Source organism: Eleutherodactylus coqui, chromosome 10 (genome assembly GCF_035609145.1).
Source record: "Eleutherodactylus coqui strain aEleCoq1 chromosome 10, aEleCoq1.hap1, whole genome shotgun sequence".
Taxonomy (NCBI): domain Eukaryota; kingdom Metazoa; phylum Chordata; class Amphibia; order Anura; family Eleutherodactylidae; genus Eleutherodactylus; species Eleutherodactylus coqui.
The window spans coordinates 16422030-16449005 of record NC_089846.1 but is presented as its reverse complement, the minus strand read 5'-3'; the positions used below and the strand labels follow the sequence as shown (position 1 = coordinate 16449005).

General features: G+C 46.2%; 1 protein-coding gene across 4 annotated transcripts in view; it reads left to right on the top strand.

The window, feature by feature from the left end:
• Positions 1-21613, top strand: part of SARDH (sarcosine dehydrogenase) — a 71564-nt gene extending 49951 nt beyond the window's left edge. For all 4 annotated transcript variants that reach the window (XM_066580387.1, XM_066580383.1, XM_066580384.1 and 1 more), the window contains exons 18-21: positions 6586-6748; positions 14279-14447; positions 16682-16817; positions 20923-21613. In XM_066580387.1, coding sequence (XP_066436484.1) covers positions 6586-6748; positions 14279-14447; positions 16682-16817; positions 20923-21048 — 594 coding nt within the window. In that variant the 3' untranslated portion in view covers positions 21049-21613. The remainder of the gene's footprint in view (positions 1-6585; positions 6749-14278; positions 14448-16681; positions 16818-20922) is intronic.
• Positions 21614-26976: the final 5363 nt, after the last annotated feature.

The window sequence follows — 26976 nt, the reverse complement described above, 5'->3', positions numbered from 1 at the left end:
AGATAAAGCCCTGTTCCTGGGATCAGTGGAGGTCTCGGAGGTGAGGCCCCCCACTGATCAGACTTTTTTCACCTATCCTGTGCATAGGTGATAAGTCAATCTTGTTGCAATCACTTTGGCCAATCATTTTTCGCTGCTATAAGCTGGTCACAGGATGTCCTGCTGCCGAGACCGTTAGCAATCGGCTGTGATCTGTGGAGGATCCTGGCAGCAAGTGTTCTCTTTCCTTGCAGCACTACCGAAGGGCAAACAAGGTATTACAGGGTGCCTATTGAAATCAATGGGCTGTAAGTTCAAAGTTCAGACCTGTTGGGTCCTCCAGAGTTAGAGGTGCTGTTTCTGGCCATTGTCTGCTCCAGATTAATAGTTTTAATGCATGTTCAGGACCCTCCTCTATGATATCCCCGGTGTCATTGGTACATAGTAGCAGTTAGGGAACCATATGACATAGACCGTTAACTTAATACTAGTTAGTTGGTTCAGCCCAACACCCTACTTTTTCTGTACATTGCTATTCTAGGTCTGCAGGTGCTTGGAATTGTTCGGTGACCCCCCAGCCCCCTAGCAGCTGTGTTTTGTTAAAAGCTTCCTTTTTGTAACCCAAATAGACTCTCGGATCCTCCCCAGCTATATCCTTCCATCTATCTCCTTGCCTGACTGATCTAATAGTATAATGGAGAAAAGAGCTCCTGGCTTGCCCAGCACAGAGCCCCGTGTGCAAAAGAGCTTCAGAAAGTACGCTTCTGACACAAGCTGAAGGATTGGGAGACAAGTGAGGGGTTACGTGAACATCATCTGCAATGTACGCCGGCTTCTATCACACACCGTGAAGGATTTGTGCGTTTTGTACTTCATTTAACTCCGCTGGTAGCAAGAAATTCCTTAACTCCTCACGGTGTCTCCATCATTGGGAAAGAACAGAAACAATGAAGATTCTCTAAAGTCTTACCGAACATTAAGAAAGCCAAAACTTTTCCCAGTTTCCATCCTGGTGGCTTTAACTGCGGCTGGTTGTCAAGGTTCAAGCTTTATATTTACATTAATGAGAATCTTCAGAGGGATCAATATTCATCAGGGCAAAAGGTGAAGGGAATTCGCGTAAACCTATACAGAGTATACATTTTCTATTAAGACGTAGCCCTGGTCTGTGGGTCATATATAGAGTCCTGTAGCTCAGCTCCAGTGAAGCAATTGGGGCTGAGCTGCAATACCAAATTGGCAATTGGCAAGAGTGGCGCTTCTCTTGCTCTCTCCTGCTCTGCACTAATCTATTATATAAAATCATCGCAGGGGAGGAAGGGCACCTTCCTGTTACAATGAGACATTGCTGGAGCCTAGAGAAGTGAGTAACAAGTAGCTCCTTCATTGTCCCAGACCACCAAGGGACTTATCAACAGCTTATGCACTATCCTAGCTCATCAGGGACTTTACCGTTAACCCTTTTTATTGCCCTAGACCATTAGGGACTTTTTAGTTTGTACATTACCCTTAACCATCAGGAACTTTACCATTTACCCTTTTCACTGCCCTAGACCACCAGGGACCTTATTAGCTTGTACATTACCCTTGAGTATCAGGAACTTTACCATTAATCCTTTGCACTGCCCTAGACACCCAGGGCATTTTTCATTAGCTCCTATACTACCCTAGACCATAGTGAACTTTACCATTAACTCTCTTCACTGCCATAGACCACCAGAGACCTTATTAGCCTGTACAATACCCTTGACTATTAGGGACTTTACCATCAACCCATTTCACTGCCCTAGACCACCAGAGACCTTTTCATTAGTGCCTATATTACCCTGGACCACGGTGGACTTTAACATTAAATCCCTTCACTGTCCCAGGCCACTAAGGACTTTACCTTAATCTCGAGACTACCAAAGACTTTACCATTAGTACCACCATTGTCTTAGACCTCTAAAGACTTTACTATTAATGTGACCACTGCTTTAGAGTGCCAAATACTTTATGGCACTGGTGGCATTAATGGTAAAGTGGTTGGCGCTCTAGGGCAGTGGTATGTTAACGTTAAAGTCGTTAGTGTTATAGGGCAAAGTTCTATTTTGGGAACAGAGGGCGCGGGTGGTATATTACCTGCTCTTGTTCTCCTCTGCCATCCATCTAATCTGCCGGTTTATGGCCCCATTTTCGGGCACCCAAGATGACTGGTGCAATCTTCAGATGAACTAATACCCATAGTGCATTGGTAGTATTAGACTATTGGTCGACTATCCCTGTTCCCTGATTACCCAGTGCTACTCACACGATCAACATTGACCAATCGGAGAGCAATGCACAGTGTACATTACCTAGATAGCAAATTAGAGTGGCCATCTTGGACAGTTGAAAACCAAGATCAGAATCGATGGACAGCAGAGAAGAATAAGTGCAGGTACTATACCCCCGGCCCCTCCAGTCCAAGGACAGAATTTTGTTCTGAAAACAGAGTTGCTTTAATGCCAGTGCAGCCCTAGACGACTGTGGACTTTACATTAATGCCACCATTGCTCTAGACCAGTAGGGTCTTTACCACTAATATCACTGCTGCACCCAACCTCCAGAAACTCCGATTAATACCACCAATGCCCTAGAGCACCAAACACTTTACTATTAATGCCACCAGTACCCTAGACCACTAGGGACTTTACATGAATGCTACCACTGCTTTAGACTATTAACCCTTTCCAATCCACTGTCTGCCGTCTAAAGACATTCTAATTTGAAGCCTGTACAGCTCCAATGTCGGAAGACATCCAGCAGGGTATTCTTACTGTATATTACTGGCTGCTCTGTTGTCAGGGGCCTCTCCAGCATGTCACATACTGCAGTACTAGGTCTAGCCAGCAGATGGCGCCATTGTATAATGGCAGAAAGAGAAAGCCCCCCCCTAGGAAACCCTGAATCCAAAATTGGAAAGGGTTAACATCACAGCTGCCCAAGAGCAATAAAGACTTTACCATTAATATCACCACTACCCTAGAGCAACAAAGACTTTAGGTCCATTTACTCGCAACGATTATCGCTCAAAATTCGCTCAAAATCCATAATCATTGTGTGTAAATGCTTCCCTCTTTCACGCTTCGGCTGAATGATTTTTAAGTGGACGTAAAATCCATCGTTCAGCAGGAGAGAAGATAACACAGACCGCATGCTGTGTTTGCTGTCCATGGTGCTGTATTCTCCACGGTAGCTGCTGATTATATTGTATTCAGCAAAAAGCCCACTGCAGCCCTTGGCAGAACAAGGGAGCTGAATGCAGAGAACAGACCACCTGCTGTTGCCTGCATACAGGTCCTGGAGGCTCATTTACATGCAAATGAAGGTGATGAGCTGCTAATGGACCCTAATGTCCATTAGGTTTTGAGCGATTGATTTGCATAAGCTGCTATCTTTTGGAAGATTATCTTTGCGTGTAAATGAGCCTTTTAGTATTCATGTCACCGCAGCCCTATAACACTATGGACAATTGCTGCTCTGCACCATTAGTACTTTACTACTAATTTGATCACTGCCGTAGAGCACCAAAGACATTTACCATTAAATCCACCACTGCCCTGGACCACCAGGGACTTTATCTTTGACCCCTACATTTCCCTAGACCACCAGAGATTTTTCCTTTAACCCCTTCACTATTTAGACATTGTATGGTGATATTATTTTTCACCAAATGGCAGCATTGTGTGGGAAGTATATGGCTATATTACATGGGCGCTGTGTGGTAGTATTTATACACTGTGCGGTGGCATTACTCGGGCACCAAATGACTGTACTGTGTGGTTTTTTTCTATGACCGTATTTGGTTATAAAAAGTTGAGTAACGAGCAGGTATGTATCCGTGATGCCTCGTGAGTGCGATGAATGGGGGGGGGGGGGGGGTAATTTCATGCTGCCAAAGACGCCATTTACTATAAACCTGGCCCTGTCACTGCAGTAATGTAAAAGTGTAGAAACAAGTGACTGTCTGCTCTGCTCTTCCTCCTGCCTGTTTAAGGCTTCTCTCTGCACATTATAGGGTCGCATTGATCTCTCTCTTTATTTGATCTCTTTCCCCGACTCGGCTGACCCGGTTTTCATTTCGGATTTCAACCCTTCACTGGTTTTATTGATATGAGGCATCCAGCGAGTCCCCGAAAATATGATGTATAGTGTAGTTAAACGTCCAGCTTTATCCGGCGACTCCGGGCCGAACGTGCGGAGAAGATGGCGGGATGTCCACTTGTCTGTAAATCTCCCTGATTACAGCCTGATGTGACGGGGTCGCCTGTCATCAGACGCAGGGGAACCGCCGCAGCCATTTATTAATCGGCAAGCAAGCAAAAACCACAAGAAGAATCGATATGAAAGCTGCTTCAAGCCAACTATGATGTTGAAATCTTATCAGCAGCGGCCCGATGATGGAGACACCGGGAAAGATGCTTCTGGCCTCACAGAAAGGGGGCAGCATCTTAACCCTTTCCAATCCACCGTCTGACGTCTTCAGACATTCTGATTGAAGGCTGTACAGCTCCGATGGTGGAAGACGTCCGGCAGGGTATTCTTACTGTACATTACTGGCCGCTCTGTTGTCGGGGGGCCTCTCCAGCATTTCACATACCGCAGTACTGGCTCTAGCCAGCAGATGGCGCCATTTTATAATGGCAGAAAGAGAAAGCCCCCTAGGAAACCCTGAATCCAAAATTGGATTGCAAAGGGTTAAAAGGGTATATCACTGTGGGCAAAAAGGGGTTCAACAATACCGTGGCAAAAGGCCATTTTGATGAGGGTTGTCTTAGACTGCTATCGTCGTCTTCTGCTCATGGTGGGCCGTATAGTGCCGACATAAGGCAATGGTATAGTGCCAAATAACAGTGCCAGAAGATGCTGAAATAAACTGTGGGTGCAAGAGAATGCCAATGGCGCTAACCGAACTGTACGAGCTGCACCCACCTACATCTGCCCCTCATTTTGACGCTCGGTCTTGGCAGCGTTTTTTTTTTTTTTTTCTTTTTTTTTTTTTTTACTGCGGTTGCCGTATTGCAATATAGGAGGGATTACGCTGCGGCACTTATAGGGCTTCCTGATTAAGGTTATCTTATAACAGTAAATGCAGATGTAGCAGAGCTTATTCTATAATGAAACGCTATGGCACAAGTGATCTCAGATACGTTAGAAGGCCTCGTTCACACGGCTGTATGTCTATTTGGTTTGTAAAATCTGAAGCGTTTTTCCTGCAAGTGTGTGCATATTTGGTGCATATTTGACGCGTTTTTTTTTCCGTGCGCATGTTGCATCTGTATTCTCTGTTTTTATGCGCACAAAAAATGCTAGAAGGCCAAATTCATGTCACTTTTTTCACGCGCAAAAACACAGCAAATACGCATGCAACAAGCATGTTCACTGCGTTTTTTGTGCACCCATAGACTTCAATGGGTGTTTTAGTGTAATATGCACCAAAATAGGACAGACCGCAATTTTTTTCATGCGCAAAAAAAAATGCATGACAAATGTAGTTCAGAATACGCTAATAGAAACCAACAGTGTGCTATACTGTCTGTATGAGGCCTCATGCCCACGGCCATACCGGTAAAACTTCTAAGCAGGGACAGCATATGGCTGCGAGTGTATTGCGCATGCCTGCGTATTGCACGGTCATGCGCCGTGCGACTTTTTTTTAACTCCCCCATCTGTTTTATAGAAGGGTTGCATATGAAATCGTCACTCCTGCGCTTTGTATTGCGTATAGATAGCGTTGTATACGCTGTCTATACAAATTATAGCGCTCGCCCTGCGATCTATTCCTCGTGCGTGTAGCTACACGCAGTGTCACCTTGTGCATGCATCAGTGAGGGTCCATTGACTTTCATTGACTCATTCACCACGTAATACACTATGAACAGACGCCCATGGACATGAGCCCATCTGCACATAAAAAATACACATATAATACGGAACAAAAGCACGCCCGTGTGAATGAGCCCTGACATGTTTGGCACTTTAAAACCCGATCAAAGCAACTTTTTAGTCTTTGAATGCAAAGAAGAATGTTCTCATTCACTGACAGCAAGACAATATCTTCCGGCAATGTATTCCGCTCTGCTGTTTCTGTGTTTGCTGGTTGACACGCGCCTCGGAGACCGAAGACAACCGGCAAGTTGCAAACCAATGAAAGCCGCAGCCAGCTGTTAACCCATTGCATATGCATACTCTTAGTGGTCATGTTAAAGGGCCGGTAGCACATTTCAATAGGCACCACCAGCATTCGCCATTTTGCTGCTGTTTTTTGGATGGGAGGTGATTGCGGGGGACACGTTTTCCTGCCATAATGTTCATTGTTTAAGAATAACAGTGTGCCACCCGTAAATCAGACAAGTAGTGATGAGTCTGATGTGCGGACATGCTCTATATAGGGGTATGTGACGGGTTAAGTCCAGGTCTGCATTAGCTTCTGCATTAGCTGCGTTAAAGCACTTTAGCTCCAGGCTGCCCCTTTGGTAAAACCAATCCTAATGAAGCAGAGAACTCCGCTCTCATGAAATCGACTTGGAAGGTAGAACCCAATGTAGCCGTGCTTCTTATTAACTCTTTCCTGTGCCCATCCAGGTACGTGCCATCCGGTTGTCATTTGTAGGAGAGATGGGCTGGGAGCTGCATATGCCCAGGAAGTCCTGTGCGCCCGTATACCAAGCGGTCATGGAAGCTGGAGCCAAGCACGGGATTGGCAATGCTGGGTACAGAGCCATTGACTCCCTCAGCATTGAAAAAGGTAAAAGACTCATCGTAAGCAGAAGGGTTCGGTAAAGAGCTGAGGTGTTCTAGCTGGACAGATACTAGAGCCCGAGTACCACTCTTGGTAATATTTTCATGTATTCATGTTATGGGGATGGCAGAAGGCATTAGGGGTGCAGTGGTAACAGTTGCACTTAGGTCCAAGTGCCTTACGGGCTTACATGCCCCTTTGCCCCATAAGAGGTCAGTAATATAATAGGTGGGGAAGCGGGTACAGATTTTGCATCGGGCTGAGGAGCATTAAGTTAGATCTGTGGATCCATCACACAGTCAGTTGGAAACCATCATGCATTTAAAGTCCTATTTAAAGACACATAATACAAATACAAGATCTGTGATCAGCAACTCGCTGATGGTCTCCATGCACTACATAACAATATTTTTATATCGCCCTCAGTCAAATTATATAGCCAATGCTACTGATAGGTGGAGGTACGATTTAAAGGGACTTAACAGATTATTCCAGCTGACGCATATATCAGCTATATCCGCTATGCCGGCTTTAGGTTAGATAGCAACCTGTGCAGAAGAAGGATAATTTCTGGAGCTCCACAAGATGCCGCGGCACACAGGAAGAAGATCATCTGGCCAGGTTGACCCAAGGGAGTTGATTGCCCCCAGCCCACATCTACCTAGTGCCCTCCCTCCCCACAAGCTGGTGGCTGGAAGTATTCCGCATGGGTCACATGTAGCTTAAGCTGGCCATGTGGATAGGTAATAAATATATAAGATTGTTGGGGGGACGAGTCCTAGATTGTGAGATCGGATGCCTCTGGTCCGCCATTCCCGCCCATCTGCAACACTGCAACTGAGAGGAGATTGAATGGATGTATCCAAAGTCCATGAAGCTGATGGAAGCAACCAAGCAAAGTGCTGTTCAACTTCCTCTGGGCCTCCGTTTTACTACTTGGGGGGAAATAGACGACCAAGGCCCCCAGTTCTGGCAATTGATGGGGGTCCGAGTGATTGAAACTCTATTGATCTAGCATTGATGAATGCTTCAGATTGGAATATCTCTTTAACATGAGAATGACTACTACACCAGTATAACTCATGTCCCTGTTTGTCCCTCTTGTAATGTTAACAACAACAACTCTGTACAAATCTAAAAGTTCTGCTACGGGTTAGGTCCATACTATACTAGAGTAGCTGTAGGGGGCGCAGAGGTAACAGTGGCACATGGACCCTGGTGCCTAAAGGGAACCAAAGGGTGCATGGCCAATGTACAACTCATGCAGTCGCAGTGTGCTGGGCACCAGCTAGTAGGGGCACAAGAGGCAGCTGTAGGTTGATGGTGATGGTCCTTTTAGGGTTGCCCAGCCAAATTATCTTCTTCTGGGTGGCATCGTCTAGTGGAGCTACATGGACCCTCATCCTCCTGGCTCTGTCACCTCTCCACTGATGTCCCAAGACATAGCTGTTAGCCTATCTTTGGCCCTGCTGAGTTCTACTACTGTATTTATGTTACGAGCTTGGTTCTGGAGCTGTATTTATGTTATGAGCCTGGTTCTGGTACTGTATTTACTGAGCTGCTCTGGTGTGGGTATGCTGCCATCTTGCTGCTTCTTTTTTCTATGATGGGGAGAAGATATCCCACACAGGGTGAAATCTAAACTAAGGCTGGTACTGGAAGGGTCTCATCATATATGCTCCTCTGCCACATAGCGTGACACCAGCATTATAAATGGCACACGACAGATGGGGCCCTGTACAGACTTTGCATTGGGGTCCAGTAACTTGAAGAATGGATGTCCATTCCCTTCTTCTCTTGGCTGCTCAAAGTCCATTACTCAGCAGGGGGCGACACAGAGTAGCAGTGAAAGAGATGATAAAATCTGAGCTCCATACGAACACATGAGGAGCGTGAGACCAGGAATCTGAATAAGATATGGCTATTGTTTTACCGCATCTACTATTTAATGTCTTATTTTATGGTAACATCACTTATGGGTGACGTTACCCTTTAAAAATGCATCAGGGCAGCGGATCCACCATAAATCCACTCCGCTGTGTCACATTGTCTGCAAGGAACACTTCACCTGGATCCTGCTGTAGACATTGAATGATGTTATCTCCGCCGCTCCCTGACTGCGTTTTTAAAGTTCACATAAAACATGTATGAATGTTAGCGAAGAATAGGCGGCGAGAATGGAAGAAGAGAAGTAACGTTTCATTCCCTCAGACCTTCGCTAAGTGAACTGAATGCCGAGGTCTCATTAGAAATGAAAATATATTGACATTTGCAAAAGGAGATAAATCGCCGCATCTCGAAACGATTGTCCCCGCGTGATTAAGGGTTATTTCTTTCTATGACATAAGAAGCCGAAGGAATCTTCATCCTCTGCAATAAAAAGAGCCGTGACACTTTTATGTGAGATCACACAGGAGACAGCTTGCTGTCATTTAACAGATGTGTGGATTTAATGAGGATCCCGGAGCCCCACACTGCGGCGATCATTACCACCGGCGGATAAAGAACCGGAGGGCTCGCTATTGTCAAAATACAAAATACGACCCCAATTCCAAAAGTGTTTGGCTGCTGAGTAAAAGGTAAATACCGTATATCCTCGAGTATAAGCCAAGATTTTCAGCACAAAAAAATGTGCTGAAAAAGCCCCCCTCGGCTTATACTCGAGTGACGTAAAAAAAAAAAAAACCTTAATACTTACCTATCAGCCGGCGTCTGTGTCCCCGGCGCGATACTGTCCCCAGCGGTGCCACCAGCTGCTGCAGTCTTCTCCCCACTGTCTTCTCCCTGACTTGCTCTTGAAATCCCCGCCGTCAGCACTGTGATTGGATCAAGCGCCGGCCAATCACAGCCGTCACTCGGTAAACCAATCACAGCCATTCAGTGATGTCATTCTGAATGGCTGGGATTGGTTTATCGAGCGCCGTCTGTGATTGGCCGGCACTCGATCCAATCACAGTGCTGACGGCGGGGATTTCAAAAGCAATCCAGGGAGAAGACTGCAGCCGCTTGCCGCACCGCTGGGGACAGCATCGCACCGGGTTCACAGACGTCGGCTGATAGGTGAGTATTGCTTTTTTTTTTACCTACTATATACTCAAGTCTAGCTCGGCTTATACTTGAGTCAATAAGTTTTACCAATTTTTTGTGGTAAAACTTATTGACTCGGCTTATACTCAAGTATATACGGTAAATGTAAAGAAAAAAAGAATGCAATGATTTCGAAATCTCCTATAACCATATTTTATTCACAATAGAACATTGAACACATCAGAAGGGGGAGGGGAGATATTTTAGTATTTCATTTTTTTTAAATGAACTCATTAAGAAATTGATGGCAGCAACACATCTCACAGAAGTCAAGACGGGGTTAACAGAAGGCTGAAAAAATAAGTCCTATAAATGAAAACCTGCTGGAAGGTCAATTTTCTTATTTCTTTTACAATTTTATTTGCGCCTAGAGTTAAACATACAGATTTAAATACATAAGAGCCTTACAGCAGAGCCCATATTATATGAACGTCTTCTGTAAACCCAACAGTGTCTTATTTACTCTTCTGCTTTCTTGCCAATGTCACGGCTCTTGGCTCTTAGTTTGTTGACCGGAGCTTCTGCAATGTCAACACGTTCCTCGGCCTCGTCCAACTCATGTTGAGTCTTCCTGAATCTGGACAGATAGACATTGGCTTGTTCTTCAAGCTTTGACTTGAGTAAACTTTGAGTTGTAACTTGTCAACTAAGTCCTGAAGCCTGAACACATTCTTCTTGTCCCTCTTCAGACTGTTAGGTCAATTCCTTGACTCTTCTCTCAAATTTACGTACACTCTTGATAGCATCAGAGCTTTTCTTCTATTCTCCATCAAGCTCATTTCTAAGTCACATGACTGTGTATAACAACAGGATGTTAGAGAGGCAGAGTCTTTCAGGAGCAAAGATGTTCAGAGGTCACCAAACCGTGTCGAAAAATTGTGGAACAATTTAAAAAAAATGTTCCTCAGTGTAAAATTGTGAAAGCTTTGAATATCGCACCATCTGCAGTACATAATATCAGCAAAACATTCAGAGAATCTGGAAAAATTCATGTTCACAAGGGACAATACTGGATGCTCGAGGTCTACAGGCCCTCAGGCCACACTGCATTAGAAACAGGCGTGAGTCTGTAATGTATGGCTGGCCATAACGCCTTGGGTCCACGTAAGCAGCGCAGTATATAGAGGGTTTAGAACAGCATACGCTTCCATCCAGACAACGTCTCTTACAGGGAAGACCTTTTATATTACAGCAAGACAATGCTAAACCGCATACTGCATCCATCACAACAGCATGGCTTCACAGAAGAAGAGCCCGGGGTGAACCGGCCGCCGGCAGTCCGGGCCGTCCACCAATAGAAAGCATTTGACACATTACGAGACATAAAATCTGGCGAAGATGACCGAGGACTGTGGAGCAGCGAGAGTCCTCCATCAGACAAGAAGGGACAACAATCCTCTCCCAAAACTCCAGTCCATCAATCGGTCTCCTCACTTCCCAGATGTTTACAGACTGACTGCCGTTGTGTAGCATCCCTTCCTCTTTTTAGTGAGATGTGTTGCTGCCATCAATTTGTAAATGAGTTATTTTTTTTTTATGAAATGGACAAATGTCTCCCCTCCCCCATTCTAATATGTTCTATTGTGAATAATATATGGTTATATCAGATTTCCAAATGATTGCATTCTTTTTTTTTTTTCACATTTATTTACTTGTTACACAGCGTCCCACTTGGAATTGGGGTTGTAAAACAATGGGATTTAATAGAAGATAATGGACAATTGGCCTTTAACATTCATAATGTTATTAATTATCCCAACATCCAGGGTGATGCTGCCTAATGTTACATTTACACACAATGATGAGCGCTCAAAATTCGCTCAAAAGCCATCTTTTGAGCGATTATCGTTGTGTGTAAATGTGTGCCCATCGTGCACTTGTCATCTATCACTGAGTTCAGGTCGACATGAAATCCATAGTCCCTGATGAGACAGACCACACGCTGAGTTCTCCGCGGGCAGCGCTGATAAGATTTTTTCAGCTGCTATCCGGCTGAAGAACAATAGCGATGTATTTAGAGAACAGACCACTCACTGTTCTCTAAATACATGCAAATGAAGCTAGTTAGATACTAATAGGCTGATAAACGCATTAGTACCTAATGCAAAATGATCGCTCACAACGGTTATTTTCTGACGAATTCTGAGCGATCCTCTGTGTGTGTAAATGGGCCTAAAGTAAGGCGAAATGCTGAAACTGCCATGTTGATTTATAATCAATATGTATAGCTGAAAGTATACCTGTCAATAGAGAAGGGGTGTAGTAAGACTTTCCTTCACCTATGGCAAAGCTCTAACACTGGCTCTAAATACCCTGGCCAAGGCAGAGTAGTTTCCAGGGCACATGCCGTACCAGCTACCCCCACCACCACCGCCATAGAGCATTTTGGAATAGCAATTGAATTGTTTGGCATATTTAAGAGGGTATATTATAGTAGAAAAAACATCATCAATGGGGCTACTAGGTGTAACCCTACATTGGAATCTTCCGACACCAGGAAACCTATCCGAAAATATTTAGTCAACCATGTAGCAGTATACAGTGCATACAGTTCAGCACGTTTCAACTGCCTCTTGGGTCTTCATCAGGTAAGATCACTTCATCAACTCAACCAGCTTTATATAAATCTCGATGGAGTGATCTTACTTGATGAAGACCCTAGAAACAGTTGAAACACATCGTACTGTATGCACTGTATGCAGCTATATGATTGAATAGATGCTTTGGGACATGTTATCCAGAACACCTCAAACCCATTGCAGGATGTATTATAGAAGAAAAAATATCACCAATGGCACTGCTGGGTGAAACTGTACGCTGGAAACGTCCGACACCAGGAAATATGTCCAAATATATTTATTGAACCATATAGCAGTATACAGTGCATCACATTTCAACCCCCTCTGGGGTCTACATCAGGTACAAATAACTTCATCAACTCCACCAGCTTTATATAAGCCTTGATAGAGTGATCTGTACCTGATGAAGACCCTAGAGATGGTTGGAACACGTTGTACTTTATGCACTGCATACCGCTATATCATTCAATAAATATTTTGGGACATGTTGTCCAGAATACCTGAAACCCATTGCAGATTGTTATACCGCATAAAAAAACATCACCTTTGGAACGTTTTGAAGCTCTTGTTACCAAGAAACATCTCTAATAGAGATGAGCGAGCATACTCGCTAAGGCAAACTACTCGAGCGAGTAGTGCCTTATGCAAGTACCTGCCCGCTCGTCTCTAAAGATTCGGCTGCCGCCTGGGGGCGGGGAGCGGCGGGGGGCGGGGAGGAACGGAGAGGAGATCTCTCTCTCACTCGCTCCCCCCCGCTCACTCCCGCAACTCACCGCTCCCCCGCGCCGGCAGCCGAATCTTTGGAGACGAGCGGGCAGGTACTCGAATAAGGCACTACTCGCTCGAGTAGTTTGCCTTAGCGAGTATGCTCGCTCATCTCTAATCTCTAACCATATAGTGGTACACAGTACGTGTTTCAACCTTATCTGGGGTCTTCATCAGGTACAGATCACTGCATCAACTCAACCAGCTTTATATAAACCTTGATGGAGTCCATGGAGTGATGTGTACCTGATGAAGACCCCAGAAACAGTTGAAACATGTTGCACTTTATGCACTGTATATCCCTGTTAATTAAATATTTTTGGACATATTTCCTGGTGTTAAGGGCTTCCAGTGTACCTAGCGGTATTATAATACATCCTGGAATTAGTTTGAGATGCTCTGGGCGACATGTGCATTTCCATCATGGCTAGAAGCTGGTGGCACCGGAAAACAGTTAAATCAGCAGAATACCTTGTGTTGTACTGCTTCTTACTACTTCTATTATTTCTTACTACTATGGTTAGATCTGTGCCCTTGTCTTCTCTCCTGTTTTTTCTTCCACTTTGTTGGAGTCCAAGCATATCCTATATTTAAGATGATGGCATTAGCATGGCCGCTCCCATTCTCTGCTTTCAGCTCAATGCCAATATAAGTTTGAGTGGTATATCTGACAATTTGGTTGCAGCAACCACAGTCTTTCAGAGGGGTAGTTAGGCAACACTTTCTTTGAAACCAGTCTATATCAGGTCACCCAGACGAAAATTAACTTATGTGGTGAAAGGACAATAATGTTTAAAGGGTTGCCCCATCTGGACTTTCCACTGTTATATAGAACTCAAAGGAGGGTCCGAGTGCTGAGTGGACACATAGCGCCATGTAATATGTTTCTCCATGGAGTTGATGCACATACAGCTTTCCTTGACGACTCCTCTGGTGTCATAACTGTCCAAATAATGGTCCAAAGGAGTCCAAAGGACAAGTTGCACAGGATTAAGGGACATGAACTATAGTTGTAATGTCTATAGGATTATATGTGTTGTGCAAGAATAGTCAGCTGTCGTTTAACGCAGCAATGCGCATGCCTTTACCCTCCATTCCTTTCTAGGATACAGGCACTGGCATGCAGACCTGCGCCCGGATGATACCCCCCTGGAGGCTGGCCTGGGCTTTACCTGCAAACTTAAATCCAGCATCCCATTCCTAGGACGAGGAGCACTGGAGAAGCAGAAGGCTGAGGGGGTGCAGAAGCGCCTGGTGGGCTTTACTATTAATGAGTGAGTATTGAAATAGACAGGTTAGAGAGTCTGAAGGATGATATAAATGTAATATCATTATAAGAAGTCAGGAGCAGTGTGATAGTGTAAGGGGGAGCCACGCAAATGTGAAGGCATTTTCAAAACTTTTTGCGCTCGTACAGAAGAATATTCGCATGAGCAAATGTTTTGGCGCCACAATGAGACTCCACCCCTAGAGCTGGCGCGAGTGCCCACAGTCTATTGTGAGGAAGATGGTACTGTGAGGGCAAGACTTCCTGTGTGGAGTGCAGCTAAGGATTTTGGTGTGACTGCCTGAGTGGAGAGGCAGCAGAGTGACTGAGCGGGCTGTATACTGCAGCCTGCACTAACCCTGTGTCAGGAAGGACTACCAAGAGAGATCTGCTGCAGAAGTTTATGTTGCAAATTCCCAAAGCTGACCACTAGAGAGATAACGTTGGAACCCCCACAGTATGTGTGCTGTGTGTGACATGTTCATGTAGCAGAGCTGTGTGTGTGGTGTGTGACGTGCATGTAGCAAAGCTGTGTGTGTGACACGTGCATGTAGCTGTGTTGTGTGTGACGCCCATGTAGCAGAAATGTGTGTGCTGTGTGTGACACGTGCATGTAGCAAAGCTGTGTGCTGTGTGTGACACGCGCATGTAGCAAAGCTGTGTGTGCTGTCTGACACGCGCATGTAGCAGAGCCATGTGTAGTGTGTGTGACACACATGTAGCAGAACCGTGTGTGGTGTGTGTGTAGTGCATGTAGCAGAGCTGTGTGTGGTGTATGTGGCACACACATGTAGCACAGCCGTGTGAGCTGTGTGTGACGCGCATGTAGCAAAGCTGTGTTCGGTGTGTGTGAAACGCATGTAACGGAGCTGTGTGTAGGGTGTGTGACGTGCACGTAGCAGAGCTGTGTGTGGTGTGTGACACGCATGTAGCAGAGCTGTGTGTTGTCTGTGGAACGCATGTAGCAGAGCTCTGTGTGTGTGTGTGTGTGTGTGTGTGTGTGTGTGTGTGTGTGGGGGGGGGGTGACACCCATGTAGCAGAGCTGTGTGTGCGGTGTGTGTGACATGACATGCACATGTAGCAGAACCGTTGGGGGGTGACACACGCATGTAGCAGAGCCGTGTGTGGCAGGGTAAGTAGTAGAACCGTGTGTCGTGTGTGTGACGCTCATGTAGCAGAGCAGTGTATTGTGTGTGAAGCTTATGTAGCAGAGCAGTGTGTGGTGTGTGTGATGCTCATGTAGCAGAGTTGTGTGTTATGTGTGACATGCATGTAGCAGAGCCGTGTGTGGGGTGTGTGTGACATGCGCATGTTGCAGAGCTGTGTATGGTGTGTGTGACATGCATGTAGAAGAGCTGTCTATGGTGTGTGTGACACGTGCATGTAGCAGAGCCGTGTGTGGTGTGTGTGTGACACGCATGTAGCAGAGCTCTGTGTGTGACACGCACATGTAGCAGAGCCAAGTGCAGTGTGTGTGACATGCACATGTAGCAGAGGTGTGTATGGTATGTGTGTGACGCGCATGTAGCAGAGCAGTGTGTGTTGTGTATGTGATACGCATGTAGCAGAGCTGTGTGTGTTGTGTATGTGACATGCATTTAGCAGAGCCGTGTGTGACACGCATATGTAGCAGAGCCATGTGCGGTGTGTGTGACACGCGCATGTAACAGAGCTGTGTACGGTATGTGTGTGACACGCATCTAGCAGAGCTGTGTGTGGGGTGTGTGACGGGCATGTAGCAGAGCCGTGTGGGGTGTATGTGACGGGCATAAAGTAGAGCCATGTGTGTGTGACACGCATGTAGCAGAGCCGTGTGACGGGTATAGAGCAGAGCCGTGTGACGGGTATATAGCAGAGCCGTGTGTGGTGTGTGTGATGGACATGTAGCAGAGCCATGTGTGGTGTGTGTGTGACACGCATGTAGCAGAGCCGTGTGCGGTGTGTGTCACACGTATATAGCAGACCCAGGACAGAAGACTGGAAAAAAAAATCACTTTTTGTTGGGCTTGCATTGGCTGCTTTCTTTCAGAAACAGCGCCATACCTGTTCATAGGATGTATCTGGTATTGCAGCTCGGGTACATTTGAAGTGAATAGGACTGAGCTGCAATACCACAGTCAACCTGTGGCAGCTGTGACGCTGTTTCCAAAAGAAAACAGCCATGTTTTTCTAATCCTGGAGAATCCCTTTAAATTCATTCCAATTTTCTCTTTTTCTCTGGGTATTCTTGAATTATCCAGGAAGGTCCCTTTATTTGGACTGGAAGCCATTTGGAGGAATGGAGTAGCTGTCGGTCACATCCGGAGGGCTGATTTTGGATTTGCAATTAATAAAACCATTGCGTATGGATACATCAGAAATCCCGACGGCGCTCCGGTGAGTACCAGCATGTCCACCCACCAGAGTTCATCTCCAAAAGAAGATAAACCAACGGATGCAATGGTGTGAGTGTGGTATTATGTGTGCAGACGCTAGACTGTAGGTACCAAACAAGGTAAACCATGGGGCTGCTATGGCGCCCATAGGAAAGAAGGGAAACAAACAAGGTTGGTTCCATCCCCTTAACCAGGGCAAATGCATCATTGGCAAGGAAGGTAATGGGACATTGGCAAAGAGAAATGCAAAGAGTGTAGGGGAAGCAAAGTCTGGGCGCTTCTATCCTGGCTGCCAAATCCCAGCACCATCATTGGAGGCCCAATTTAATCCTTGCATTATGGACTCCTGTGCCAAGAGGAGATAATGTTATGGATTTGCTATTTAAGCAATCTCATAGTGTGGCCCGGAAGGTTCAAATAAAGTACACCTACACTACTTTATCTTGTTACAAGTACTAGTGGGGTAATGTTAGGAATAGGAGATACTTTAAAGGGGTTGACACACAAAATGAAGTTAGAACTATCTGATTGGTTGGAGTCCTATTATGAGATTGAGGGTCTCAAAGGTTCGGTGCAAGTCCAACCGCACAGACCCTACTGATGTCGATAATAGTCTGATCAAGGCTTTCAAGCACTCGGCCATCTCTAGCAGTCTCTCTAAAAAGAATAGAGCAGTGATGCGTATGCGTAATCATCACTCCATTCATTTGGAGACCCTAAATATGATCATACATACATACCACCACCCTATTAATTTCATTCGGGCTGCCAGAGTTAGCGAAGTGCTTGAGCGCCTCGCTTGGGGACCTTCTGGACACCCGTTATTGAGACTATTGGTGTCCCAACAGTCAGACCCCCACCCTATTCTGTGGACAAGGGATAACGTCATTTCATGGAACAGCCCCTTTAAAGAGCTGAGCCTATTAGGACAGTCTTGTAAAGCGCCATGAATCCCTCAGTAGTGCTTATGAGTGCAGATTACTCCGTGTTCTTCTCTATAAGTGACGTCAGCTGCAGTCTATTTTTGTCGAAAACTGAACATTATGCACCGTATACTCTTCAAATCCTCTATTTTTGGCCCGCTGTAGGGGGGCAGGTATAGAGAGCAGCACTAGAAGAGAGACTTGGAGAGGCTGATCTGGGAGACGGAAGTATGAGAATATCGCTTGTCAGTCCCCAGGACCGCGTCTTTACCACTGCAGTAAAAATAAGCTCTAATTGAGTAATTTTCCTATCACCTCCTGTAACACTTTGCAGGTGTTTATTAAACTGTGTGCTATACAAGGTTAAGCGCTGACTAACGCATCATTAGGGAAATATTCGGCTCCCAGGAAAAAAAATGGACACTATCATTAGAAAGCATTTGAAGTAAATTGTTTCCCTGCAAGAAATGTGAAATAATTGAACGATGTTTATTCTTAGGGAGTCGTGTTCATGTAAAAATATAAATGAGGAGATATTGCAGTTTTCATATTGGCCACTAGATGTCAGAACAATAGGCTTTGCTATGGATTAGTAGATTTTAAAAAAAAGCATCTCGCTTTACAGCTTACAGTAAAACTCAATGATCGAGTCTTACACTTGTATAGAGAGTCGTAATTTCTTGTGGTGGTCCATAGGCACCAGTCCTTACTGCTTGAACCTCTTGTGGAAGATCTCTGACCTCCTAAGCTTGGCCACTTCCAGTATACTTTTACTTGCCTTCTTCTCGCCACTCTCTGACTTTCCCCGATCCTTGTCTATCATAATTAAGGGTTTAACGATCATAATCTGTTGACCATGGTCTTGAAAAGACCTGACCACCATTAACAAAATGGCGTAGTTCATCATCTAAATTAATTTGCCGTATTGATCCCCCTACTGGCCATGAAAGCTAAATTTTTCCCCCTTTCCATAGATGAAGGCTTCACCCGGTTACCCATAGAAACTCATTAAGGAAGGAACACGGACTATATGATTCAACTTTCTGATGCTCTTAAGCCCCATCACACGCAATACTCGCTACCACTTATAGGTAAAATGACTCCGGCACCATGTAAAGACACTTCTCATTCCATACCAGCTGTTTTATGTCCCGTTCATTAACTAACGAGCTATTTTACAACCCGCATCCAGCTGGCACGGCCCTCTGGAGAACATTAGAACTTGATGTTGGTTCACTGGTTGTTCAGTCTTGTAAACCATCGGGCAGGTAATCAGGACCTGGGGGCGAGGGGCTCAGGAGCGGCCGGAGTACCAGGATATTAATCTACATATAAAGTGGAGGTAAGCGCACATTCTGCAAATGTCGCTTTCCTTAAATCTAGCAGAAAAAACCCTTTTAAGGAGTAGGAGACGTAATGTGAAGCTGTCACATCCGATTAGGTCGCACTGAGACAGAAACGACTCTATGCAGAGCAGAGCCCATGTCTGGGCACCATTACATGCCATGTACCAGGGAAATTGGAAAATTGTAACGGGATCTAGCCATGGGGGTGAATGACTTGGGGGTATAAATCATCCCAACAGAAGGGAGTATCATAGATAACCTGGCACACAACGTTTGTGCCCGACGCAAATCCTAAAATTACTAGCATAGCAGTTGTATATTTATAGCAGTGTTATCAGATTACTTTATGTATAGTGGTACGATTTGAATACAGTATGGTGGGTGGCACTAAGGGGCAGTCTTTATTGCTGGAGGGCACTAAGACATCTGTATGTGAAATACTTATGGAGCATCACTAGAGGCACTAAGGGTGAATCTATAATGTGTAAGGCATTGCTAGGGGCACTAATGGTGAATCTATAAAGTGGGTCTTCACTTAGGGCACTAAGTGGACATCATTACTGTGAGTTGGACACTAAGTGGGCATCTCTACTGTACCATGAGGATGCATAATAAATATTTTAGTCCCAGAAAACCCCTTAAAGGGGTTTTGTCATTAAAAAAAATCTATACTCCCCTATTACTCCATAGGCAGTCTTCTTAAGGCATCTTCTCATCCCTGAGCTTCTGCATCCCCCGGGTCACATCACCTCCAGCTGCTGGCTTGTTATGAAGCCTGCTTTCCTCACATTATCTTCCGGCTGGGTCAGTAAAGGTCACATCCCTATGACGTAGCAATCACTGGCTAGGAAGGAATGCCGATCTATTGCCAAGACAGCTCACATGAGCAGTTTCAGCAGTAGCTCGGCACTCCCCTTCCCCCCCTCCTAGGCTGTGAACTGTGACGTAATGTACATTGGCTATCAGGAAGGAGACTGCCGGCAATGTACGCAACCTCACAGGAAGCAGAAGAATCAGCAAGATTAAGGTGAGGTGACCCCCCCCTGGACTGCAGGAGACAGGAGAAGATGGGTGAGGTGAAGATCTGGTAAGTAGACTGATGAAGAGGTAAGTATAATTTTTTTCTTTTTAATGACAGAACCCCTTTAGGTGTATGTTCACACATAGTGGAAATGGTGCAGAAAATCTGCACCAAAACCTGCATTAAAAACAGCATCATAATCCAGACCGTTGGCTTTTTGGCTTTTGACGGGTTTTTGGGGCAGATTTTCTGCATTATGTCCACATGTAAACATACCCCTAAGGGGTTTTCTGGGATTAAAATGCTGACGCTGTGGTTTTGGTGCGGGTATTTCTGCCACATGTGAACATACCCTGAAAGGGGTTGTACCAAAATTACAAGTTATCCCGTATCTATAGCTTAGGCCCTTGCTGATCTGAAGAATGGGGCTTTTGTGTCCCCCTCTGCTTTCACTGTGGGGGTCGCTTCTTCCCCTGCAATGATATCCGAATGAATGGAGTTCTGGCTGAGCATGCATAGTTCGCGCTCCATTCATTTCAATGGGGCTGATGGAAATACCCAGGCACTTCCCACTCTGCTATCTCCGCAGTCCCATTGGAAGTGAATGGAGTGAGTTGAGCATCATTGCCTTGCACAACAAGTGCTCCATCCAGTCTCCTCCTCAGTGTGCGGTACAGTAATCCCGCAGTGAGGAGGATGGGGGACACATTATCCCCTATTCTATAATCTTGGTACAACCCTTTTATTTGGATTTGCCTAAAATTAACTTGTGGACTTGATAGATGGAGACACCTGAACTGTATCTTCTGCCCGCAGGTCACCACGGATTTTGTTCGCAGTGGAGAGTACAACCTGGAGCGGATGGGGGTGACGTACCCTGCGGAAGCCCACCTCAAGTCCCCTTTTGACCCCAACAATAATCGGGTCAAGGGGATATACTGAACTGTTCAAGTTAACACGAGACACTTATTAACCCCTCCTATTCATAAGAGCTGCTGAGGTGCCAGTACGGGTCATTGCCTGGAGAACTTGTATCCACGTCCTCTATGCATCGGCCAGTGTGTTGATTTACCCATCACGGTGCCATCTTTGTAGAAAGGACTGATAGCATTGTACTTTACCCATAACGCTGGATCCATAATGCCTGAAATAACTGGATAATTGCTAAGTCCTCTATTGTCTTCCCTTCAGTGGCTAACATGATGATATCCAAGGGGATGTATGGTAGGCATAGTGATGGCCAATGGTTCAGCATACCTCCAATGTCTGGCATGAAGATTTGATTGCTAGACCCCTAGGGGGGCCTAAAATGGGGCCATTAATGATGGCCGTACCTCTTCATTATAGTATTGGTATCGCCCAGTAGTCCAACCTTCACCAACCAGACTCCTTCAAAGATGACCTGTTGCCTTACCCAAGACTCCTCAACATCAGTCATCCACATCCCTGAAGACTGGGACATGGGATTTGGTTATCTGTTCAAGCAATAAAAGTGAACTCAAGCCCATCTAGAAAAATATGGCTGCTTTCTTTTTCCCGAAATGTCAAGTGAATCGGACCGGGCTGCAATCCCACGTCTTAGAGCTTGTTGCACATCTGCTAACATTGTGTCTGAGATAAGTCTAAAATCAACCGATAGTAGACGACCTGCTGGAAGAGGTATAGTGAAAAGATGCTAAATATTTATACGCCACCACCGCCTTCAGTGGAGGGTCTGGAGGGACGCGGTCACACTCCGGATCACGATGGGTTGGGGGCCTGTTACTTTTAGAGAAATTTGGGTAGCTGAACACACAATGCGGGTTTGACACATTTTGTGTTCGGCGGGGGCTGCTGGATGTTTGAGAAACGTGACTACTCTATGATTATGACAGCGAGCGTTCCCGGTGTCAAGCTGTCTGATTGTGAGCGCCGGCGGCAGGAAAACTCAACCTAACAATAGCACCAAAATATAACACGCCGCTGCCGAATGCTGCTAGAACTCCTGCCTCACTGCCCTTAATTCTCTGCCATATTGTTACCCCTTTCACACGGGACGGAATATTCCGCAGGACGCTGAAGAATCTTGACCAAAACCTAATGTGCGGATTTTGATGAGGAAATGAAAATGGCGGAATTCTGCATCAAAATCCACATTTACACCCGAGGATCGGGGTGCAGAATATTCTGCCCTATGTGAAAGCACCCCAAATAAATCATCGCTCCACATCAAAATTCCGTGAAAAGGCGTTTTCTAAATTCTCTCTATATGGGAAAGCTGTGTTGCAACCAATATGGCCGTAATTGGGGTCATTGCTGATCTTGGGGACAGAACGGTAAGGGTATGGTCACACGGCAGAATCCGTGGCGGAGACCTGTGGCTGAGCCGTGTATTACTGCAGTGAGTTTGTCGCTCTGTTCGCCCCAGATCTGTACGTGAATTTTGCAAAATACATATGCAGGATTCCCGACGCGGATTCGGCATGGAATCCACATAAAAAAAGTCCCTTGTTTTTTTTCCCACATGTAGGGTTGTAATCTGTGTTTGGAAGAAATCTGCGCTGAATAAACGACAGTGCGGATCCTTTTCCTGGGACTCTTTACTGGCGCGGATCTGATGCTGAATCCATGCAAATTTATGCAATGTGAACATACCCTACGGGTCGTTGTACACAGGTAAGCCTGTTGGGGGCCCGATAGGTCGACCAGTGATAATCGTTCCTCTGCTTTTACATGGGAACGATCATTGCTCGGTGTTGGAGGTGGAGCGGGCCGGGGATTATTCAGGGTAGATGAACGGCCTGTTCACACGGGATAATCCGCCGTCAGTCCGTTTTCTGCATACAGAAACTAAACGACGAGCGAGAAATAAACGACATTCTGCTTACAGGCTGCTGCAGTTTATTAATCGGACATCACAGGCTGCTGCAGCAAATGATAAAACTTAGTGATTGATCGCTGAGCTCTGTCATTGGCTGCTGCAGCCTGTGATGTCCTGTAAGCTAGCCGGGGCTTCAGCCTGTAAAAACCAGCGGGAGCGGAGGACCGAGCAGCGGCGCAGAATGCAGCGGGGAGAGGTGAGTATATACGTTATGTTACTGCATGGGAAACAGGGTTTTAACATAAAATGCAGTGTAATATGGTGCAGAGGGTTAGGACAACGGTGTGCAGTCCTAAGCTCTCAATCACAACCTGAAGGATGCGAGTCCAATCCCCGCATGGTTCAGGTAGCAGGCTCAGGGTTTACTCAGCCTTCCATCCTTCTGGCTGGTACCCAGCTTGCTGGGGTGTAATAAATACATTACTTGAAAGCGCTGCGGAATAAGTTGGCGCTATATAAATACCAAGATTTTTATTTATTTATTAAATAAGCAACAGCCCATTATCCAATACACAATAACTGATAGCCACATTAAGGTTAAAGTGTAATAGCCATATGCAAGTTGTGCAGCAGAATCTCAGGTGCAACTCACATTAGACCCCCATCTGTGTGCTGTTTGACCTGTGGGGACAGTGGATATTGCATGTCCTATTCTTATCTGTGATCTGGGAGAAAAGGTCAATGTGAAAAGAATTGCTGAATGTCCCATTGTGTGTATAGTCCCATAGGCTGTAATGGGTCAGTCTGCTGTCCATGAAATATGGCCGTCTGGAGACGCCTTGGAGGGGTTGTCCCTATTAGAACAAATAGGAGAGCTGCTGCATTTGAGTAAGTAAAGGGATGGCCCAGGTAAAGCACGGCTGGGGCAGGACCTTCCACTAGCTGGCGCTGTGGAGCTTGGCGATACAGCTTGAGCTGCGGGCTCTTCGGTTTACACTGGGGCTTACACAATAACCGGGTCAGTGTGGCCATGTCTGCAAACTGCGGTAATGAAGTGATAAGAGCTTCGGGTCCCGGCTCTGGCCACTTGAAGCGTCCTTTTAGAGCTGCCGATGTGTCGTTTGAACGAGCCAACGATGTCAGAGTTCGCTCGGCCAGCCTGTTTATACAGGCAGATACATTTTTGGCTCGTTCAAACAAGTAAAAGGGCCTTAAAAATGGCTTTGGCCGGTGCTGAAATTCCTTCTAGTGTCCTTGAGGCATGACCACGTACCGGGGACTCTGGAGACACAAGAAAAGGCTTCCCAGTCATGATGCTTGATAAACTTTAATGTAAACCGAAGTCTTTACGCAACGGTCGCAGATGTGAAACAATGTCCCCGGGGCCGGCTCGGTAACTACGGGTCAGGCCTTTATCAAAGCTGGTAATCCGGTCCTAAAGAGAGACTGTTTTCTGGAAATAAGAGAGGTCGTTTCACAGGACGTGTATAGTGACAACTCGCCCGTGGCAGGCCTACCGTGCAGCCATGCGACTCTACTTTGGATGCAACGGAAGAGGATTGCGGTGACGGCAAACTCTAGTGCTTTCTTACAGAGCGCGATACCGCCTGTAGGGCTTCAGATGCTTTCGGTTCTCCAGCCACAGGGTGTCAGCACTTTTTCTGACTTCACTCATTCATGAGCAAAGATGCCCCGATCGTCCTGCTCACCACTTCCACACCCGGGTAGGGAGACCCGCCACAACCAGCCACCCCCGAACTCTCCGCACCGCTCTTAAAGCAACAGTCTTAAAGCAGAAACACAGCAAAGCCCCCCTTATATGGGCACCATGTAATACAACAGAGGAAAGGCAGGGGTGATTGATGGGGCTGGAAAACTCTGAAAAGCTGGATCAGCACCTAACTGGCCAACCCTCTGACAAAGGCCATGAAAAGCGAATAACTCATGCAGTATTAAAGGAGTTGCCAAGATTAGAAAAACATGTCTGCTTTCTTCCAGAAACAGTGCCACCCCTCTCTATGGGTTGGGTTTGGTACTGCAGCTCAGCCTCATTTAATTAAAGTGACCCTCCCAGGCCTGGACAAAAAAAAGATGGCCGAACACCTATGCATCATTAGTCTAAGACTCTACATGCTGCTCTGACCAACCAGCCCTGCTCATGTGGACAGCACTGGTTCAAGAGGTTTTCCAGGCATTGCCCGCTATCTGTGCCGAGATACATCACGGTTGGAGTGGTAGCTGGTGCTCCGACCCCTGTGTAGTGGACGGCACTTGTAAGTGCAGGCGCAGGTGTCACTGATCTCAATGAGCGCTGCACCTACAATTACGAGCACCAGCCTCTACACAGGGATCCGAGCAGCAGCTACCACTCTGACCCCGATGCAACCTGGCACTGAGAGCGGGTGCTGCCCGGAAAACCCTTTTGATCAAAGCAGTCTGTAGTGTCTTATACTAGTTGCATAGTACACAGTGTGCATCGGGTAGTCACAGAAGCTGCTGTGGACATCTTTGTTTCTCCAGGACCGGAAGGTCGCTTTAATTGAGACGTGGCTGCAGTAACACACATAACCTGTGGGAAAGTGTGGCGCTGTTTCTGATAGAAAGCAGCCATTCTCCTTTTGGGATTACAATCTATCATTAGATTAGCAGCAGTAGATTTATCAGCTCTGTTCGTGAAGCAGGAGGCTCAGGATGAACAGTGTTTCAGCTCCTATAATGCACCGTGTGACGAGATGGAAGAAGGTGGATGTTATTGGGTAGATGAATATGTTCTCATCTGTAGGCAAAGCAGCATCTGTGACCGCGGTCCACGGGGGCCTCCTGGAGCCACTCCGTAAAGGTGACGGGTTTGTCACTCGCTTTGTCCACCGCCGTCCTCACAAGGCCAGAAGCTGCCATCACCCTGACATTATGGAAGCTCCCAGTTTTTGCACAATTTAACCTTTCTAAGATTCATTAGCCGTTGAGTGAAATCTCAAGAGGGCATTGCCCAGCGCTGGTGCCAGCTGTCTGCCGCTTCATATTCATGTAGGAGAGCAGGTTCCAAACCAAAATATGGAGATTACATTTCACTGACTGCGGGCGAATATGATAAAGACTTCACTGAAGTTTTCCCTTTCTTTCGAGACAACTAAGCGCGACGTTCGGCTCCTGATGCTACTTTTTAATTCCCCTGATTAATTTGTAAACTGACACAGGTAGCGTCTTCCATGTAAATACATCACGGCACCTCGGGAGGGTTCAATGAAGATGCCAGACGTCTTAGCCGAGCGCACACGGTATCTGTGTACTTAGACTGTTGTACAGGAAGCACTCCCGGCGTATAGGTTGAGGTTTCCGTAGCCCACATTCACAGGTTGGGTGACCTTCACCCTCTATCTGGCCAGTATACATACTCTATTTACCTATACAGAAAGCTACTGCAAAAAACAGATGCCATGCGGGTTAAATTTTTTTCACAGTAGATCCATTTAAGTGACCATATGGTGCTACTGTATACATGTGCCGTAAGCCGTCATCAGATATATACATCCTGAGAAGTGAGGAGTGAACGTTTGGAAAGTTGGGTTCTGCTGGTTTACTCCCGCCTTATAAGTTATCGCTCAGAAAACTCTTCTTGACCCCCTACAGTCCGGCTTCCACCCTCTACGCTCGACAGAAACCGCCCTGAATAAAGTGTCAAATGACCCCCTGAAGGCTAAATCGAGGAATGACTACTCCCTACTGATCCTCCACAATCTCTCTGCAGCATTTGACACTGTTGACCACAAACTCCTCCTCAGTATGCTTCGCTCCATCGGACTAAAGGACACCGCTCTCTCCTGGTTCTCTTCCTACCTTATCTGTCTGCTTTGCTGGTTGGGGTCCCCCAGGGCTCGGTCCTCAGCCCCCTCCACTCTTCTTCCCCTTGCTGTTAGGGTCCCCCAGGGCTCTGTCCTCGGCCCCCTCCCCTCCTCTTGCCCTTGCTGCTGGGGTCCCCCAGGGCTTGGTCCTCGGCCCCCTCCCCTCTTCTTCCACTTGCTGTTGGGGTCCCTCAGGGCTCTGTCCTCGGCCCCCTCCCCTCCTCTTCC